Raw genomic sequence first — 21000 nt, forward strand, 5'->3', positions numbered from 1 at the left:
CAATTCCGACACTTGCATCAACGTCATCGCTTATACCGTCATTATCCGTATTATTATCATTATCATCATCATCATCATCATCATTATTATCATCATTATTGTTATTATCATAATTATTCATGGCATTGTTACTGGTACTTGTATTATTATTGTTACTCAAGTGTGCATGATAAGGATCATAAGGACTAAAGTCATTGTAAACAGATGCCTTTACAGGTGTAGGTGGCAAATTATGTGCTGTTGAGGCAGCATAAGTGTTTTGCTGGCGCAATTTCAATTTCTGCTCAGCCGTTTTTGCGGACCAGTCCGCAAATGATGACAACGATGGCGACGTTAAAGATAATGATGGTGATGTTATGCTAGATATTCTTGATGCTGTTGATGCTGTTGATGCTGCTGCTGCTGCTGCTGTTGTTGTTGTTGTTGTTGCTTTAGTACTAGTTGTGGCATAATAAAGCGTATAATTTCCCCTGGTATAAGTAATTGGTTGTGCTAAAGGCTTTGATAGCAAAAAAAAAAAAAAAAAAAAAAAAATGTAAAAGAAAAAGAAAACAAAAAGAAAGAATTCACATACAGTTTATATGAATCAAGTGCAATTAGTATCAATCACACCCAAGAGATGATAAGAAATTACTTTCCGTTTTTAATGCTTTCCCATATTAAGTGAGTAACATGAATCGCTATCTATCTATCTAACAATAGTGGCTATAGAATGCCATTTAAAACGTTTTTATTTATTTTATTCTCACTTTGCATAAATAATTTCTGACTTTTACTAAAAACGATATACAAGTTGTTAGCAAAGTTCTTAACATAACTTGTAAAGGAATAACTGATGACTTCTGGTAGCAGCGTAAGAAACTTAAGTAGGAAAACGAACAAGTTTTCCCAATAAATACAAAGTATATGAAAGATGCAGTTACAATAAATAATGTTCATGTAATTTGTATCACTGATATATCAAGAAAGAAGAAAAAAGAAAACATAAGTGGAAAAAACTTTGAGATCTTTCGCTCTTTCTTTTTAGAAAATTGTTAAATAAACCATAAAGAAAAGTTTGCAATCACTGCCTTAGTTTTAATTGATAAATTAAATTAGCATTAAATAGTGTTCACTTTTAAAATGCTTTGAAAAAACAAAAATCTCCTAATAGAGCTAAGTGGCAATCTAAGTGCTAAGATCAAATACAAGACCGTAACAATCTTTAATTAGGTATCTACAAGGGCATCTTAAATAAAGAATTTCGCCGCCAAATATCTTTAGGAAAATATAAATAAATATTTGACGTTTTTATCATATCTCAGATATTGGTTTTTTGGTTTTTTTGTAGTAAAGGAATGGGGAAAATTTGGATCGCGTGGCATCGTTTTCTGAATCCTTTGCCATCCGAGTCGTGCTGACAAATAACAAGTGCTTACAGGCCAATAAGCAAAATATTTTATAAAAAAAATTAGTGCAGAACGTTGATTTTGCTCTATTTTTATCTATTCTTCTCGCTTCTCATGGATAGAAAACCTTTATAAAGCAAAATGTTCTAATGGGTGAAAAAGAATAAGTTGTTTTGCCCAAAGAAAAAAAAAAACGAGATTTTTTATAACAGATTTTTAAATATATCGTGCGCGTTTTTGAATCCCTCCCAAAAATGATTTTGTTGTAAAATAATTTTCCACTTTTCATAGGCTTATAAAATTCGTAATTTCCACGAAGTTCTTAACATTTAATTGTGGGCGGGATGGTAGAGACTATTTAGGACAGACAGACACGCTTGATGGTATTGACGATACAATAAAAGATTGATCTACAGCAACTCGTTCCGTCTATTACGGAAATATCCCCAATGAGTACGGACTCATTTCAATCAGTGAAAGTATTCTTCTCATTCCAATGAGCACAACTCGCTGTCTAGCAACCAATGTTAGCAAAGGCAGAATACATTTTTGAATTACTGCTGTTATCTAACGAATCCCATATATTTAAAGCTGTTTGGATGGGGTTTCCGAAGTGAACCTTCAAGCTTACGGTGATGTAAAGGTCCGATATGTGACGTTGAGTAATATCTTCTTATAATTAATTTATGTGCACCAATATTCGAATATTTTCATCATAATATTTTTTATTTTTTCAACTCAAGTACAGTAGATTATCATTTAATGAAGTAGACCGAATAACTTATCTCATTTATCTCTTGTTTTTATCTATTTATTATTGTTATTATTTTTATAAATTTAGCCAGAGAATAAATTCTAAGATTAAAGCGTTAAAGCACTAGCATCTAAGGCTTTCGACTTTTATTAAAAACTCTACTCGCACTTGAGATTTGAACCCACGACCATTGAGTTACCAGTCGAGACTCTTGCCTACTCGGCCACTCAGGCGGATATATCTATATATATATTTATTTATTCAATAAAGTTATAACTTAAGTCACTAGCCTTCGAATTTAAAGTATAGGCGTGTCATAGGTGAACAATTAAAATATAAAATGGGTTTACTATTGCGAAAGAGCCCACATTCTTTCATAAAAGCTACGGAATATTACATTAAAACGCGTAGGATTTCCGGCTAACTGTTAACGATTTCCAGCGCCCGCCAGTTTTCAAAACGATCCTGAGGGTGATAGGGCCCGTACCAAGACTGGAATATCAAATACAAAATTTTGACTATGATGCAAGCCCTCCTCCCTTGCCTTTGGGCAAAGCAAAGCCTGCCTGCTCTTCTAATTATTTAATACCATCGTAAGTATAGTAATCACAGCCAGCACGAACACTACCAGGAAGCCCGCACCCAGTTCTCACACTTTATATCAAGTGTCATACCGAAGTGTTCGCAACACTATCACGTCGGGCCTCAAGAAATACAAAAGCTTCTCTTAGGTGCGTGTGATGTAGAATGAATGGGCAACCTGACCTTGCGGATCTAATAATTTAAGGAACAGTTTATGACCTAACTTTAAGGCAAACTCTCTATAACCTTAACACTGTATAGCTTAGGATAAGAGAGAAAGTCAGGGGCAAATTTACTCAGTTACCCCAATTTAATTGATTTTCGGCTTAAGCCTGATAAGGCCAATTACAAAGCTTAGAGAACAAATAAGAGAAAGATGTTATCGAAAAGTAAAAGTGAAGAAATAATAAACAAGAGATTTTTAAGTCTCGTCTGTTATTCTCTCTAATAAGAAATATTTGTACATTAAAATGTCTCACTGACACTTCATCCATACCTTACAAGCGTTTGGCAATCTAACTTTCTAACTAGAGTGACTATATTGGTATGTTCTTAATACTCTTAAGAAATCGGAATTATTTAACGAAAATTGTTTTTTTTTTATATATATATTTTTTTTTTTAATTTTCTTTGAAATATTTTGTACCCGTTCTTTCTTTGACGATAAAACTGTCAACTGTTTTCGTTCACTTTACCTTAACATCATTATAATGAGTCCGTTATCTTTTTACCCATTCCACTACTTCAATTGCCTTGAAGTTTATAGAAAAAAACCAAAAGTACTACCAAGGATATGTAGGTTAATGCATGGAGCGTAAAATTGCCAAAAAAAAAAAAAAAAAAAGAAAAGAAAATCGCACCATGTAAGTGTAGAAGTCGTAACAAAAACTTACTTAACAATGTCTCAATGTGTCACTTGTTCTCTATCTACCACCTATGTACGATATACTAATTTTTTGATTCCGTTTGCAATAATTGCGAAAGCCCCTTAAAAGCTTACAAGCTTAAGAAAATTCAGTTATACTTCCTCGATTTGTCTTAGATTTCGAAGTGACTTTACATAAGCAATAGAATTCTAAACAATCACTCAGGGAATTCGTGTAACACGTCGGCAGTCAGAAAAAAATTAAGAAAGAGAAAGAGAGAAGATTGAGATGGTCGTCCATATGCATTCATGCATATAAAGTTCATGAGTACTTGATGCATATGAAGTACACTCGAGAAGATACATTGAAAGTTCTAAAATGATTTCAGCGCGAGTTCATGTGCTTACGTAGATCATACAGCGAATATTCCCCTAAATATCTATTGAACTCTTTTGAAATGTCGATCCAGTCTACTCGTATGTTAAGAAGTCAAATATAAATTAAATTATCATTTGATGAGGACCTGAGATGCCTATCACTTTAGGCATAGGACAATTAACTGATTGAAAACGTTTCTGTTTTTGCTCTAAAGCTTATCCCGCTAGTTATTAAGTATTATTAATTAAAAGCCAAATACATGTCTATTTAACCGGATCACGAAGATAAAGAGTAAAAAAGTCAACACGTAGAGAACATGTAGAGAGAGAGAGAGTATGTGGAAATTCACAGAAAATACATAGTAGAGCTAGCGCCGATTTATAGCCGTCCATATCGAGTAACGCCCTATCGATATCGAGGTACACCAGCTATCGACTCACTGCAATGCGACTCTTAGCGATAGGCTTACAGCCGTCGAGAAAAAAATAAATTAAAAATATTTCGATCGGAAAACCTATATAAAAAAATATTTCAATTAAAGGGTTAACCTCAGTCCTTATATGTAAAGGTGAGCGGTCGAATTCGTGTCTTATTGGAAATTTTTTGTAGTGGGATTTATTTTTTATTCCATTTAAAATTTTTATAATGCTGGATGCTTTCTCCAAAACACAGCATAAACGGATAAACGAACCGACATTCTTGCTAAACTTAATACACTAAGGTCTGTGAAGGATGATTAAGGTTATAAGGAGAGCATAAACCATATTCGTTGCAGTTCGGGTATAACTTACTTACTTTCAATTTCTTCTTTTGTTTTTTTTTTTCTTGTGCTTAACTTTCACAAAAGAAAAAAAAAAAAGGCAAAGAAAACGATTTTCCAAGCCATGAAAATTGTCAGTAATATATGACTGACACAATTTGGTCGAGTTATATGATTGTCTATGGCTATGTTTTCTTTTTAAATAGCCGAAATAAACTATCAAAACTTTAGTGGATCAAGGCGGTATTTTAAATAAGTTTTAAATCAATTTATAAAAAATATTAAAGAAAATTTCCCTTACAAACGTGTGACGACAAAAAAAAAAAAAAAAACAACTCACCTTTTGATCCTTCCAGCCAACTAGCGGTGGAAAACATATGACAAACGATAATACCCATATGCCGGCTATTAAAGATTTGGCTCGTTTTGTTGACATAATGCTTGGATAAGTAACCGGTCGTGTTACAGCCACATAACGATCCAATGAAATGGCGCATAAATTTAAAATGGAAGCAGTGCACATCCAAACATCAACAGCCAACCAAATGCGACACCAAACATCACCAAATATCCAAACCTGCAAATAATTTTAACTATATTATCATGCGGTCTCCTATTGTCCTATTCAAGATATACATTTCAATATTATTTTTAATTTAATATCAATCAATCAATATTCCTGCATCTATGTGCTAATAATTTTCATTAAGAGAAATAAAAAAAGTTTTAAAAAACTTTTACTTACCTTAAAAACTTCCCAGGTTGCGGAAAATGGTAGAACGGCTAAGCCCACTAGAAGATCAGCCACAGCCAAATTAACAATAAAGAAATTCGTAACACTACGTAACTTATTTGAACAGAATACAGCAGCGATAACCAATAAATTGCCGCCGATAACTAATACATTAATAAATTCCAGTATAGCTAATGAGATCAAATTTGAAGGTTCCGTCCATTTTACTGATTTAATTAAATCTTCACACTCCGTTTCATTCATGGCGTTCAATTCAACGACGGTTGTATAAGTTTAAAAACCATCTGCAAAAAAAAAAAAATAAAAGACGAAAAGACAAAAAATTAAAAGGAAATTTTTTCTTTTTACACAATTTTGTAAATATTTATTTTTAAACCAAGACAGAATTAGTGAATTTATTTATGTTGAAACAATAAGTTATTCAAATCTTTAAAGAATTTCTTTAGCTCCTCGAACGAAAATATATTTTCTAAAATTTTTAATTTACTTCTGTCTCCTAGAGCCAGAAATATTGTTGTGTTCAAAAATAAGGGGAAATTTTATTCAACAAACATGTTTCACTCAACTTTGATGTCAATGTAAACGATCTGTTAACACGATCGTCATTTATATCTCACGAAAGTTTCCCATCATTCGATTGGTTATTTTATAAGTTCTTTCGTCTCTTGCAATTGCTGGAAATTTGCGTCGGCGACTTTTCGAAATAACTATATTTTTGAAACAAAGAATTTGTACTATAATCGTTTAAAAAAAAACAAATAGGATTTCTTATGAAAAAAAAAAAAAAATATATTATAATGATTTATGAGTGATATCAGCTGAGGGAACAGCAAGTGAAACGAATCATGTCCCCATTAATTCCATGTCATCAAGGATGCTTTTTTACAGACACGTTATTAGTAGCATCCTTACTAAGCTCGTAATTGGATTCGACACAAATTACACATTAGCTGATTTTTGGATTACTCGTAAGATTCATAGACTGCTGCTGCTCGTGCTGGTAATACACGTATTCCTTTTTCGCTTACCGACCTGTTTATATCTATTACTTACTTCCCTTATCGTATATGAAGAGATATTACATCTCAGACAAAGTCGTGACTTGGATTAGTAAAATGCCGAACGAGCTGGAAATTGTCTTGCAAAGGATTAGAAAAAAGCGCAGAAAAATCCCAGGGAATATATTATGGATTCTCATTTGATTTGCAAAAACCGCTCCCGTATCCATAATTTTTTTTTCCCCTTAGCTTATCATGAGCGAAATATGTACGAATACAACTTGGGTTTCCATAATTTCCATGTTGGCAATATCAAGATATATGTGTGAGATTAAAGTACAGCTTGAAGAGTTGCACAGGAGGTAGCATCATGCATTTTTTTGTATTATGCGGAGGACATAACTACTCAAAAATACATAACAGCTTACAGGGATGGGAGTTCAGCCCAAAATCGTAAAATTAAAGTGGCATTGACATGGATGAAAATTGCTCAGTCATCGAATAGTAATAATATTGAAACAATAGACCATCACTTTTTGGTATCTGGTCATTCCCTTCTACCGAATGGCCCTGACTTTGGGTTAATAGAAATGAAAATTAAAAACAAAAAATTACTTCTACAAGCCGGAGAATTATGATGAATTGGCAGAAATGAAGTGTAGAAGAAGAACTACATTTGCGGTGAAACGATTGCCGGAGCCGGATTTAATTTCAACAAAGTCACTAGAAGTGTAAAAAATATCGCGAACGAATCTCTCTCTTGGCTGCAAATTCAATGGATGAGATTCTGGAAAAAATCAATCCTATAAGATGTTCTGTAGAACTTTTTGATACGATTCTAAATTCCATATTTTGAATCTTTCACCTAGAAGAAGAAGACCAAAAGTATACGAAAATGTTAAATTACTTCTATTACATATCACCAGTAGACCAGTAACGAAAGAAAAACACAAAGATATTATTTGTTTACTACCATACCTCCCTGCAGTCTTAAAATGAATCTTAAGAACTCGTAATGATAAAAGGTTAAAGTGATAAAAATGGATTACTTTTTGAAAATAATTAATAAAATGTTCATGAATTGTTTCATTAAAGTTATTGCTTCTACGAAGTCTTTGAGTCATTCATAGGACATTCAGTGAATTTTGAAGATGGGTTAAGTCAGTTCAAGCTTTAAAAATAGAATTTTTGTACGAAATTCACATAAAATTTCTTATTAATAATAAATTTCCAAAAATTCACTCAAACGTAAATCATAAAATATATCAAAAGAAGAAATGTATGACTTAGACCATTCATATGTGTCATCCGACTCTCATCTACTAAAAGTGTTTTCTATATGATTATTGTTGCTAGGATAAGCAATTATTTTGAAAATGTTTTGCAAAGATTTAATTTATTACTATTTAGGGGCAGCATTCGGTTGTCAAGTGCCTGCTGATTCTAATTGAAAGCACTTATCTGAAGAATAATGCCCCCCTCCCCCCTCCGGCTCCCTTTCACGGTAGTTTCTTCACTCAGAAAGTATACCGATATTTATCGTTGAATGTTTTTAATATTTATTGAGAGATTTAATATTTGATGGAATATTTTTTTTTTTTTTTTTTTTTGAAAATTATTGATAATTGGCTTAAGTGCACCTGCTTTTAGTCACAAAACAAGCAGATCATAAAAACACCTACCTTAACATTTGTCGGTTTTTGCTCGCGCGTCATTTGGCCCTAGTTGCTATTTACATTGTAATTAAATGTTGTATTATATTAAGCCCGGATGGAATTCTTCTTATCTTTTTATGAGCATCATAAAGAGATATTGGAGCAGTAAAATTAAATGTTCTGTTCGTGTAACATCTAAGCCAAAAGCTAAAGTGAGGAACTTTTTCCATTATCGGGCAAATTTTAATTTTCATACTATGGCAGGGTCCAGGACACAGTCCAGCTACTACTAAAAATGCATTGCACGTCGAACTTCCTTCTTTTTAAATCGCTCATTTTATGGCCTATCGAGCAAAAAAAAAAAAAAAAAAAAATTAAACACACACACACACGTGAGAGCATAAGCAATGCATTTGCAGCATTACTATGTGCGAGCAAATTGAATTATTGCATATTTTAAAGGCAGCGGGGCGAGTACAGCCCGCAGGACAGCGATTGTCCATGCCTGATCTAAAGGATGTTGAAATTGTACATCGGTGTGCGATTAAAAAAGTTATAGATGCCTTGGAACACGCACTTTGTAGCCAATACCCACTGAACAGCTCAGGTAATAATGTTTCTCTGTATAGTTTCTAAGTACATTGATAAATTGTCTGGCGCATCGCAGAGAGGAAAAGTTTTTTTTTTTATAGGGATGCATATGTTTCCATCGCCTCTTTTAGATTATGTTGTAAGTTTCTTTCTAAAAAAGTTTGAAATATCTAAAACTATGAAAACCTGCCATTTAATCACAGATCAATGTTTGCAAATTATTCAAATTTTTGATAAAGGCACCCTAAGCGTTACGACAAAAGCGCGCGCATGTTCGCTTATGTACCCGATCGTTCTTGTAACCACGGTAATAATTCTTGCGATAAATTTCAATCATTCTCTACATTTCATTGTGTCGTCCCGCCCAAATGACTTAATATTGAAACTTAATTATTGACCTTTTGTTGATATTAAGGGATTGGGTAGCAAGGAGTTGGAAAGTACTTTAAAGTCTATCTTCTTCGGATAATCGAAAAGCAGACGTGGCCGCATATTTCCTACGATTTAATTTTCAAGTATAAACTCTAAACAGTATAAAGAACAAGAAGAACAAGGATTATCCTTACAAGTCTACAAACATAATCTTACCCACAGATGCTTGCATTGCGATTTAAAGGTAAAAGAAAAAAAAAATGTTTTCGAAAACATGCTCTTCTCAACAACTTTTTCTTCGAGCTATTTTGCACTGGAACTTTAAATGCAACTCGACAATGCGACCACTGCCGTTAGAATGCCAGCTTATTTCTGATAAATGAAAATTTGTTGATTTTGTGGCCGCTTTTTAAACGCTGCGATAGGCATTCGTCATTCCAACCATTTTCACTTTCGAACACAGTCCTCACAAACATCGCTCTCTTCCTTTTTTCTTGCAAGCTTATGTATATGCCAGTGGTATGGTAGTAGTTCCTTGTCATTCCGTCGACTTTCCTCGTATCAGATTTATTTTGCTTACAAGGGTTGGTTAAAGAAATTTCGATTTAGTCTTCGTTTAACATTTTAATCTAATTAACATCGTTTTAATAACAACAAAGCGGGAAAGCCTCGCTACTTTGTCATCCTTCACTTCGGAAAAAACTGTTCTTGCAATTCCCTACGTTTCTAATTTAATTAAGTCTTTCAACTAATTACAAAACGCTTGTCACTTACATAAGATTTAAATTTAAACGAATTGCAAAGCACCTCAGCAATTTTTCAGGATACCGTGAGGAGAAGATTCAACGAAGATATTGTAAAATGAACAAAAAAAAAAATTAACGTAATGTGTCACAGTTTTGGACATTAACAGAATGTCTTTTAAGACGAGTTCAGCATAATACAACAAAACTTCTGTACACTTCAGATTTACAAAAATCTAATAAATAACTTTAATGTTTATTATTAGATTAAAATTTTATAAGAGATAAGCAGAAAAGAAAGTCAATCTGTTTTAGACTAAGGATAACATTTATCTAAAACCCGTTTGAATTAGTTACGATATATTGATGACACTTTATTTATTTTTCTTCTTTTTTTTACCTCCTTAATGGTCGAGTTTGCAAAGCATCTCGACTACGAACTCATTGGTCGTGGGTTTAAATCTCAAGCGCGATAGAGTTACCAATAAAACTTATAGTCTTAGAGGCTAGTACTACAAAATATTTCTTAGAAAAATTATTGCATTTTATGTATATTTTTTTTGATCGGTACTAAAGAACGTTCATTAAGGCCTTTTCCCACTTTGGAGAACTAGGATATTAAAGTAGAAATCTAGAGCTTGACATCAAGTTCACAATCTTGATATGAGATGGAGATGTAAAATTGTAAAACATACTTGAACTAATTTTTATGTCTAATAACTTAAAAGCCTATGTATTAGAAGTAGGCGTGTTGGCATAACATGGTTTGTAAGCATAGTATGCGGGATTGTGTTTTTGTCATTTTAATTTTTTATTTAATATTTCATAGGGAAATTTGATATCAAAAAAGTCAAAGCGGTACAGTGGACCACGGCTCCTATATAACGAGTTTTCGGCAGTGACCGAAAAGTGATCGAAACCGAACAATTTTCAGTAGCGCTCGTCCTAGCGCTGAAATATGTATGTCAATCAAATCACGTCAGAATAACTTAACAAGAAAACAAGGCGGACAGCCGGACAGACACGGTGAAACCGCTTGAGAAAGTGGCTATTTTAAATTCTTCTGGGCGTTGCTTGCATCCGCACGAACTTGTACCACAAATGGTACAGGGTGCAGAAAGAGTGAATACATAGTAATGCTAACCGAGTCGTTTGAATTGAAAAAATATTTTCATTATAATCAATTGACCCAAAGAAATAAATTCTAAAAATTAAGTCTGAAAGCACTAGCATCCAAGGTTATCGGCTTTACTGAAAACTCTATCGGACTTGAGATTTGAACACGCGACCATTGAGTTGCTAGTCGAGATCCGTCACCAAATCGGCTAAAATACAATAAATTTACAATAAATTATAAAATAAAACACAAACATTAATTTTTATATCTCGACATTAGTTATTATTTAAAACTTAACGCAAGCATTTATTCGAAGCTCTCGCCGTTCAACTAACTAAGAAGAATTTGCTAAAGAAATAATTAAGAGAAAAAGGTTTACAGTTCTGTTTTTCCTAAGGTCTTTGACACTTATTTCTCGCTTCTTCAAAGATAATAATAATTTTGGTATACATTTTTCTCTTCGGTCGTAACCATCCTATCAAAGAAATGTATTGAAAAATGATTAAAACCATCTGAAAATTACACAAAAATCGATTTCGTTAACAATAGCTTACACTCCACATTTGCCGAAGCATTTACCTTCCCATTTATTTGTAGCATTAAGTCTCCAATGATAGACAAAAGGATCAACTGAAGTACATTTTCCAGAATAAATCACTTGGGCAAACAACAAACATTCCTGCAACTCACACTTACTACTGTAAATACAAATGTAAATTTTCACATATCTCAACACATATTTTTATGTTGTATGATAAACAGCCATGGGCACATGAATAGCACCTATCTCAATATGAAAATAAATATCCTTCGAATTGAAAATATTCAAGTTGTCAAAATAATTTAAAAATTATATGAAAAAATTCTTTAGATATAAAAATATTGTAAAATTTCTTAGATGAAAAAAATTTAAAATAATTAAAAACAAACGAAAACATTAGCTCGGGACACCGGCCTATCATTAAATGCACCGCAACATTTCGCTTACCACAGTTATTGCCATAACGACATTTCAAGATGAGGTGGAAATGGGGAAAATATTTCAATCCGAACCCTTTTCAATAGCCTTCGTTCTTGAACCAAGACACGTCAGTATAGCAAACTTCATCAAAACAGGGACATACAAGCTTAAATCGATAGTACAATAAAAAGAAAATCTATCTCAAGTCCTTCTGGGTATGGCATACATCCGCCTAAATTTAATATACCCTTGCACCATAAATGGTGCGGTACAATAAAATGTTTCTAATCTTTACATCAGCGCTAGTATTGTTTTCATAAATATTTAAGAACTAACATCACCTTACGGTTCCTGTCTTTTTGGTTGAACGATCATTTATTGACCATGCAAACCGATATTTGTATTCATTGCCGCTGACTTTGAAATCCTTTGATGAATCCTCGAATACCTTTAGAAGAATTTTCAAGCATGTAAATCTCTCTTGTTGTCGGTAGGTGGAAATGGTTACTGAGGATATTATGGAGCGTAAAATGACGCTCCATTGACACTTTAAAATTGCCATAGAAAACTTAAAAAAAATTAATAAACGAAATTCACGTAGAGAACGAAATTTTACAAAGCCCAAGAAGTCGATTTTCCGAATATACCATTTACTATAGCTACACTATGGCCCCTTAAAACGTTATGTATCTCTTTCTTGAAGCCATGCTTATCGAGCTTAGCAAATGGCTGACTGACTTGTTTACCTTTCATTCGATTACCTTTAACTGCAGTCTCAAACTAAAAGTTTCTACTAAGGATTACGGGATTTTATAAGCATGTTAAAAAAAAAAAGGTTTTCTATGGCCGAGATTTAAAAATTGAAAATCTGTTAATTTTTTTAAAACAATTTTTCAAAACAAGATTTTGAGTTATGTTGTTAGGAAATTTTTGAGTTGTTCTTCCAGATGCAGATGTTGTTGCGAGCGCTTGGAAGGCCGTTCCAAAACAAAACAAATTATTTTTCAAGACTTGTCACGACTTGACTTTTTTAAAAAGAACAAAACACTATGTACTCTAAGGTATGGGGAATAATCAAAAGGCAAAGTGTCGCTTACTTCTTTTCCTTTTGCTTTGTTTTTTTTTTTTTTTCTAAATTACTTTTTAATAGAACCGGTTAAAAAAACTCTGATTTAAGTTTTTATATAGAATTTGTGCTATATATACGTCTATGACTGTATATGTATATGTTTATGACTTTGCATATATGTATATATGGTTGATGGAACTTCCCTTGACAGTTGTACGTTATTAATGTGAACAGTTCATGTTAAAAATAAATTAAAATGTATAACTAGTGTACCGTGTTACGTATGAAACAACATTTGTTTACAAAAATATATGAAGAATTTAAATATTAAAAAAAAAGATCATCAATCATATTCAGACAATGAATATGTATATATATATGTATATAGGATTATAATACCGTTAAAGAAGAAGTTTTTCTCTTTTTTTCTTTTTACGATATTCTAGTTAAAGTTGTGAAAGTTTGCAAAAAGTTCTTCGATTACCTGCAAAAATGAAGAAAACTTCATTTAATTGGACCCTTTCTTTTCCTAAAGATTTCTTCTTACAGAAAATTTTATAATAAATTTTTTACCTTTTACCTATCACTCCCCGCAAGACGCTGTAAAAATATGACTACATATAGCTCGAAAAAAAAAAAAAAAAAAGAGAAAAAATTGCATTCAGTAAGAACAGAAAACGCGCACACACAAATACAATGATGTCAATTGTATATTTATATGTACATATGATATGCATATATATATATATATATATATATATCCGTTCCGACCATAAATTACAAAAGTCTAGGATTTGATGATTTAAAGCAAAATGCAGAGTCGCTGGTTGCCATGACTTCAGGGAAATTGGAATTTCAAACTAACACACCCACAAATAATTCAATCCCTTAGCATATTTGTACTTGTGCTCAGCACTTGTGCAAGAGTAGTAAAACAGTAAAACCATAAACCGCCGAGTAGTAGCGAAAAAAAAAAAAAAAAACTAGTAACAAATCGAAAAGTTTTTTTTGCGGCTTTCTTTACTACATCGTAGGATTACGAGTAAGTATATAAAAAAAAAGTGAATTTCCATTGAAAGAGTGACAGCAAATTTTCCGTTTAGTTTAGTTTCCTTTGAAAAATTCAAGATTTAACTGTCAGTAAAGCGAAAAATGTAATGCGAAGGAACACAAAAACAGATTAATTGGTTTTCAAACCAACGTAACATAGATAAGTAGATGAGAGATAAGATTTTACATTTTAGGCAAGAGAAAAAATACCATAGTGCTACCTACAGCACACCATTAAATACATTACATCACCCTACACGTTATTCATGTAACGTCTTTACATACATACATATAGGGCGTTATATGCGAAGTGATTGAGAAATTGGTTCGTTTCAAACCTTTTTTTAATAGCTTTGATGCTTGGGCCAATAGACGTTAGTGTATCGACTTTCATCAAAATATCTCAAGTATTTGCGGTCCGAAGATTTGAACAGAAGAAAACAAGACGGACAGATGGGCAGACAATCTTGGGTCGATCGGTGTAACAAAAAGTACGTCTGTCCGCGTATAATCGGACAAGCTTAACATAGCCTTATGCCACAATTTGTGTACAGTATAGAAAAAGTTTTTTACAACTTAAGTTAAAGGTATATTTAAAAATTCTTTTTATGCGCATCATCTAAAGTATATCACCTTAGTAACGTTTTTTTTTTTTTTCTTTTTGTATATAACAAAGACTTGAAGATTTCATAAAATGAATGCATTTCACTTTCATTCTTAGAATGCTCAAGGCACGTTAAGTACAGCAATTCAAAACTCTTACGTGGCTGATATAGTTTGATTTTATGTTCTGCATGAAGTTTGATCGAAGCACGCTCGATTTCTAAGCCACTCCCTCTTCTGCGTTTTGCATTGATCAAAATTTGAAAATACCATAAAAACAAGTTAGAAAGCTGTGATCGTGCAAGATCGATCGCATAGATTTATGATTAAGAATTTAATAAAAAAATTAGATATTTTTACAAAGTTAAGAAATGCTTTCCTTTAAGGAAATCGGCCCAACTTTATTATAACTAATTTTTTGGTGAAGGAATTGTCTACAACTATACCTTGTGTCCATACAAGGACTTACTTTTCATGAGAATGCTTATGGGCCAAAAATTCAAACAAATAGATTTTTAAAGTTTAAGGTTACAATAATAAATTTATAAATTAAATCAATATTTGGGAACAATTTTCATCATATAATTCATTAAGCATTTTCAACCACTTATGGAAAATGACTCATGACGTGATCCGAGTTTGTTGAATTTAATTTTCTTGTCGATTAACTTATGATCCTGCACCTTTGTCATTCTCGTCATTAAATCCGTAAAATACTTCAACTTACTTACTTCTCACAAAAATCCTTATATGTATGAGTTTTGTGTCTTTTGTAGCACATCTCAGCATAAACTAATGCGTAAAGGTCTTCTTTCTTATATCTCAAAAGTTGCGTACTAAGTAAGCTAACCGTAACAAATAAGAAAATTATATTCAAAACAGATAAAAAAAATAAGTAAATTTTCGGTCTCCATAATATGGAGTGCGTGCGATAAATTTTTTCTACTTTTGAAATAAAAGTTTTTTTTTGCAAAGACGTGTGGGCGTTGTAGGCGTGTCCTTTGAAAACTTTAGATCGCTTCCAAATTCTTTTCCAAATTGGAGGAATTAGGTGGAACTGTACGCGTTTCCTTTAAACGATTTGGTCCATTTTCAATACCAATCTGCCTGGCAAGAATTTCCAATGTTTCTGCCACATTTGAAGTCGATAGCTTTATGTTTGCGCTCAGGAGAAAGTTTACAATAGACATTATCCAAACAGACAGACGGACAGACGGATATGCTTAAGTCGATTCCGAATTTAATGTTGATCAAGAATGTATTCTTTGTAGAGTCCCCGAAGCTCCCTTTTGAGCGTTGTAGTCGTCTTGATAAAGTGAAAAAATACTCGGAGAGACATGGACAAATCAACCAGAAAGTAATCGCAAGAATTTCCGGTCCTGGTCGTAAACGTTCAGATGTTAGCTTTAACTTCCAGCGAAGGTTCTTGCAGACAGGCTGATATCTAAAACCGCCTAAATTGCTCAAAGGACGCGCCTACAGTGCAAGGTTTACTGAGAAAGTCAGAAAAAAATTGTTTTTTTTGTTTATTACTCGTAAACTACAACAGATGCCAAAAGTGATTGCCGATCCTGCAATACTTGTATGAGAATGGAAAAGCCCGCCACGCCCACTCAATGTTATAGATTATTGCGAATTTCATTATTTTACTCGTTTCGTTATTCTTTTTTTTTTTAACTGCAAAGGATTCGGCGAATTTTATTATTTTTTTCGTTAAAAATTTTCTCAAACGCATTATTCTAACGTTATTTCAATTTTAAAGTTATTTAAGGAGCAAAATAAAGAACAAAACAACTTAATTTGTTGCCGTATCGAGTATCGATTTAAGTACGAAAACAAAGGCATACGGAGAGTCCTCTTGCAAAATATACATATATATATATATATATATATATATATGTATAAGCAATATCGCATATTCTATTATATTGTATTAATGTAATGACATCAATTTTTGTTGACTATCCTTCAACTCTTTGTACATTCCACACAAGCTTATGATGATGATGATGTTGATGATGATGATGACGATGTTGATGCCTACTATGATGGTGATGATGGTGTTGTTATTTCAACCGCATGCTTTTCTTTGATGGGAGCTATAAAACAATAGCTTATTTTATCATTTATTGCAACATTGCATATAACAACAACAACAACAACAAGTAAAAGTTATAACTTTAATATCAAACAAATGCTTTATATATATAGCCAAGGCACATGATATGCCGCTCAATTTATGAAAGTTCAATTTATTTTGTTAGGTTCTTGTTAAAAGTTGAACAATGTCAGCGAATGAACAAAAAATCAATACCATTTGTGTTTCATTATGGATTTTATTTTCCTTCTGCTTATAGTTTCCCATTTACTCATTTTTTCTCAATGTTTAGTTGTGTGTTTAAGAATTTTCAATCAATACATAGAAATAATTGTTATAATGGCAAATATAATGAACGACGCGATGAACGCATACACAATCACATATATATATATATATATATATTAAATCATCTTTGACGTCATTAGAATGCAATTTATGGCGAAAACAGTTGTTAATATGAACGCAACCAAGCCAAGCAAAAACGATTCAATTCAAAATCAACATTTTTTTCCCCCCTTATAATCTATCACGTATTTAACATGTGATAATGTCAAGAATGTTAATAATAATAGCAGAAAAAAACATTAAAAAAATAAGTTTTTCTTTTCTTTGCTACTTTGAAGTCAAAGGACTTTGGAAAGAATACGTACTTTCGATTGTTGTGCCGAAACTCTCACCTCCACATGGTAATCTTGGACAGAGCTCGTTTGACCGGCGAAGAAAAGTGTAAAACTTTACTATCTACAAGCTGCGACAGATTGTTCTCACAGATAATTTGGGAGATGCACTGGAAGAAGTTTTGTTTTATTTCTCTTTCTCAAGAGACGACGAGGAATATAGAGGAAATATAAACTAGCTGAGCAGAAGCAGTTAGGTTGTAAAACACTGAGCAGTAGTTAGTAGTCGAGAGCTTGAAGCAGGCCATGTCAGTTGTTTTCAACCGACCCAAACGGTAGATTGGATTTGGCGAACCGCGATCGTATAGAAGAACCAAAGACAAGGTTGGCTACGGTGGCGTAAAGTAATGCTAAAGGCTTTATAGATTAAACTGAAGTTCTGCGGGTGCTAGGAGTTGCGAAATATCAAAAAAAAATTTTGTAAATGAGTTTATTCGCACCCATATTTCGCCAAACATTTTCGACATGAAACTTCTCTTACGGCTCTTCTTGTGCGCTGTGGTACTGTGGGCATGCCCTTCGACCGCTTTAGCCCATTTTCAATACCAGTTCGCCTGAAAGAGCTTCGATTGTTGCATTTTTGCGGCCGGGAGAATATTTACAAAAGTCATTATACGGACGGACGGACGGACAAACGAACACGCTTAAATCGGTTTAGATTTTGATGCTGATTAAGAATATCAATTTTTTGGAAAATCTCTGATGCTTCGCTCTGGGCGTTTCAAACGATTCGACAAAACGAATATACTCTTCATCTTTTGGTTATGGGTATAAAAATTTAAAACACATTCGTTAACCGCTCTAACTCATATCGTATGGATTATGAAACTGCCTCTCTAATTAAGTGCAGGAAATTTCAAACGGTTTCGATACCGAAAGAGGTATAATTGTGCCGTTTCGCCAGCGTGATCAACAAAACAAACATTGGTAATCTTATGATGTAAAGATAACCTTGATATGGCCTACCTTCCGAGCCGATTAGACAATATCCGTCCATTCATTCATTTATTCCTCCAAATACCGCTGTAGGTGGTGTAGCTTAGGATAGAAAGCTTATATTATATCCACTAAAAGATAAAAGTTAAGAAATACATCTTTGACGAAAATGAAGATTTGAAGATAAGGTTATTATCACGAACTTTAAATTTGCAAATCATAACGATTTAAACCAACCCCAAAATGCCAAAACCCTCTTCCTTCCTAAGCATAATAAGGCTAATAATCGTGGAGGACCAGATCTATACACCATTTAAAATGACACTTTAAACGCCTAAATGTACATTTCTTCTTATATTGATAGATGATGGATTGTTAAACAACATTCACTTTCACTCATAATCCTGCTATGGACTTTTTCCACTTTGGCGAAAATCACTTCAACAATCTTACGCTTTAACATTTAATACAAGATAGCAGTAGATTTCTTTAAAAATACAAAAAAAAAAAAAAAAGAAAAAGTTGATTATATCTCTTAACCAAAGGGCGATAATAATTTAATTTCAAACATTTTTCTTCTTTCTTCTTTAAACAGCATTAAACACGATGAACGATAGGAATGCATTTAATCAAGAGCGGTAAATAAATCACAGCCATTGGCAAATCGAAGAAGAAGAGTAAAGCAAATGAAGTTATGTTCGCCTTAAGGCAGTTATTTCCAATCCATATGCTACTATACCTTGAGGTATATTCGTGTTTAGCAAATAGAATAATAGCAGCGATCTACTGTTAATACTAAAAACAATTTTTTTCGCTACTTTTGACAGCTGTTAGACTCACAGGCTTTAAGGCAAACGACGATTGCGTATGATGCGAAGTAGTTTTGTTAATACTAGCACAGCGAGGTCGGTCTATTTGACTTGAGGTGAGTTGTAATGTGATCTTCATTTTCATAGGGAAAGAGCTTTAAATATTTATAATCAAGTATTTTCAATCTGATCTAGTTTTCAAGATATCGGAGACATGCATCTGTTTCCAAGAAAATGGCTCCAACTTAACCCACATCAAAAACAAGGATAGTAAGCTGATATTTATCGCATGCATTTCTTGATCCTGTAAGAATTTTTGGTTAAAAGAGAAGAGTGAGAGTGAGAGGGAGAGAGAGAGAGTGAGAGTGAGCGTGAGAGTGAGAGGGAGAGAGAGAGAGAGAGAGTGAGTGTGAGAATTACGTGGACGCCCACAATGTTTAATAGATTGAAACGCTTTCAAAAAGCATCGCCAACCTATTCTTATTTTCGTGTATAACTTTTCATCCCGTGAAGATATTCCCGAAAAACTTTTATCCACGTACTTGTCCGAACCATCTGCATTTTAGGTTAAATCAATCGATTTGCTAATACGCCTGCGACTTAACGATTAGGTAGTTGAATGACCCTACGTATGTCGTCTTACGTACTTCGAAGAGATTTTCATACTAAGGCATTCTGCAAACACCTGTTATATTAGGTAAACATGTACGATACTAGATAAACGTTGAAGATATAAGATTGGGGCTTTTTTAGCGCAACATCAATTTCTAAGTCCACAAGAATTTTTTTTGTAGTCATTTTAGGACAACATTTTGAAGACGTATTCTTGAGAAGTGATTCAATTTCTGTTACATTCACATGAACACGTTCTTCGCCCACTTTCAACATGTTGGAAAGAAATTAGAATTAAAATTTTATAATTAGCTACAGGCATATTATTATTATGCCAAGCGACTTGTCCTAAAGTGTAGATGGTTCTGACTAATCCTCTTTCGGACACATTTTCACGGAAGCGAAAGTTGTATACGAAAATACCGCGAAATTATCGATAAGTTTTTCCGATTTTTGGGCGTGTACGTAAACAGTTCCTTCTCATTTTTTAGCCCTAGATTCTTAATATATTCAGATCGATATTAACTATAGCCATATTGATACCCTTAACACTAAAACAAATGTTTTTTAACCTTTATTTTAGAGTATATTATATATTACATTAAGTTATTATATTACAATAAGTTTGTGCGGATTCCTGCAACACGCAAAAGAACTTCAGATAGATCTATATATTATTATACCGATCGATTCTGAACGTGATTCTGTCTGTCCGTCCGTCTACTATGTTACAGCTTGTACTCAATTAACAATGTCGTATATTTTAAAAATATTTCGTTGAAATTTGATGATTTGGATAGGAACCGCTCTTCCGACCCATTTCCACTTTTTTCTGAAAAGTCGTTATGCGACTAACTGTATTAAACAAAGTGGTATAGGGTATTTGATGGTAGACCTTGTTCCGCTATTACGTTTTCACTTGTTTTCATTTACCTTTTTTTTCATTTATTTATTCATTTTCTATTCAACTGCATAGGTTTCAAGTGAGCTCGACTGTTTGCAAATGACGAAATTCCTTAAAATTATATGAAACGGCAAAAAGCTTAACTTATTGAAAATCTATTTTATTATAATTAAATAGTCATAAGTTAAAAAATCCAATGACGAGAAATACTTAAGAGCGTAGCAAAGAACACAGTCAGATTTTGAAATTTTTCTAAACCAACGCTAAATAGTTTAGGTTTGCTGATTACGCTAGATGTTATTACAATTTTTTTTTTTTTT

The 21000-nt window shown here is 33.0% G+C and overlaps 1 protein-coding gene across 1 annotated transcript in view; it reads right to left on the bottom strand.

Annotated features, from left to right (window-relative positions):
- The window catches only part of LOC119638900 (octopamine receptor Oamb-like), a 95153-nt gene that overhangs the window by 16762 nt on the left and 57391 nt on the right, over positions 1-21000 (bottom strand). Inside the window, 3 exon segments of the mRNA XM_038035997.1 lie at positions 1-499; positions 5069-5305; positions 5474-5766. The exon segment at positions 1-499 is cut by the window's left edge and continues 3 nt beyond it. Of these exon segments, the coding sequence (XP_037891925.1) occupies positions 1-499; positions 5069-5305; positions 5474-5725 (988 nt within the window). The 5' untranslated portion in view covers positions 5726-5766.

Source organism: Glossina fuscipes, unplaced genomic scaffold (genome assembly GCF_014805625.2).
Source record: "Glossina fuscipes isolate IAEA_lab_2018 unplaced genomic scaffold, Yale_Gfus_2 110, whole genome shotgun sequence".
NCBI lineage: Eukaryota > Metazoa > Arthropoda > Insecta > Diptera > Glossinidae > Glossina > Glossina fuscipes.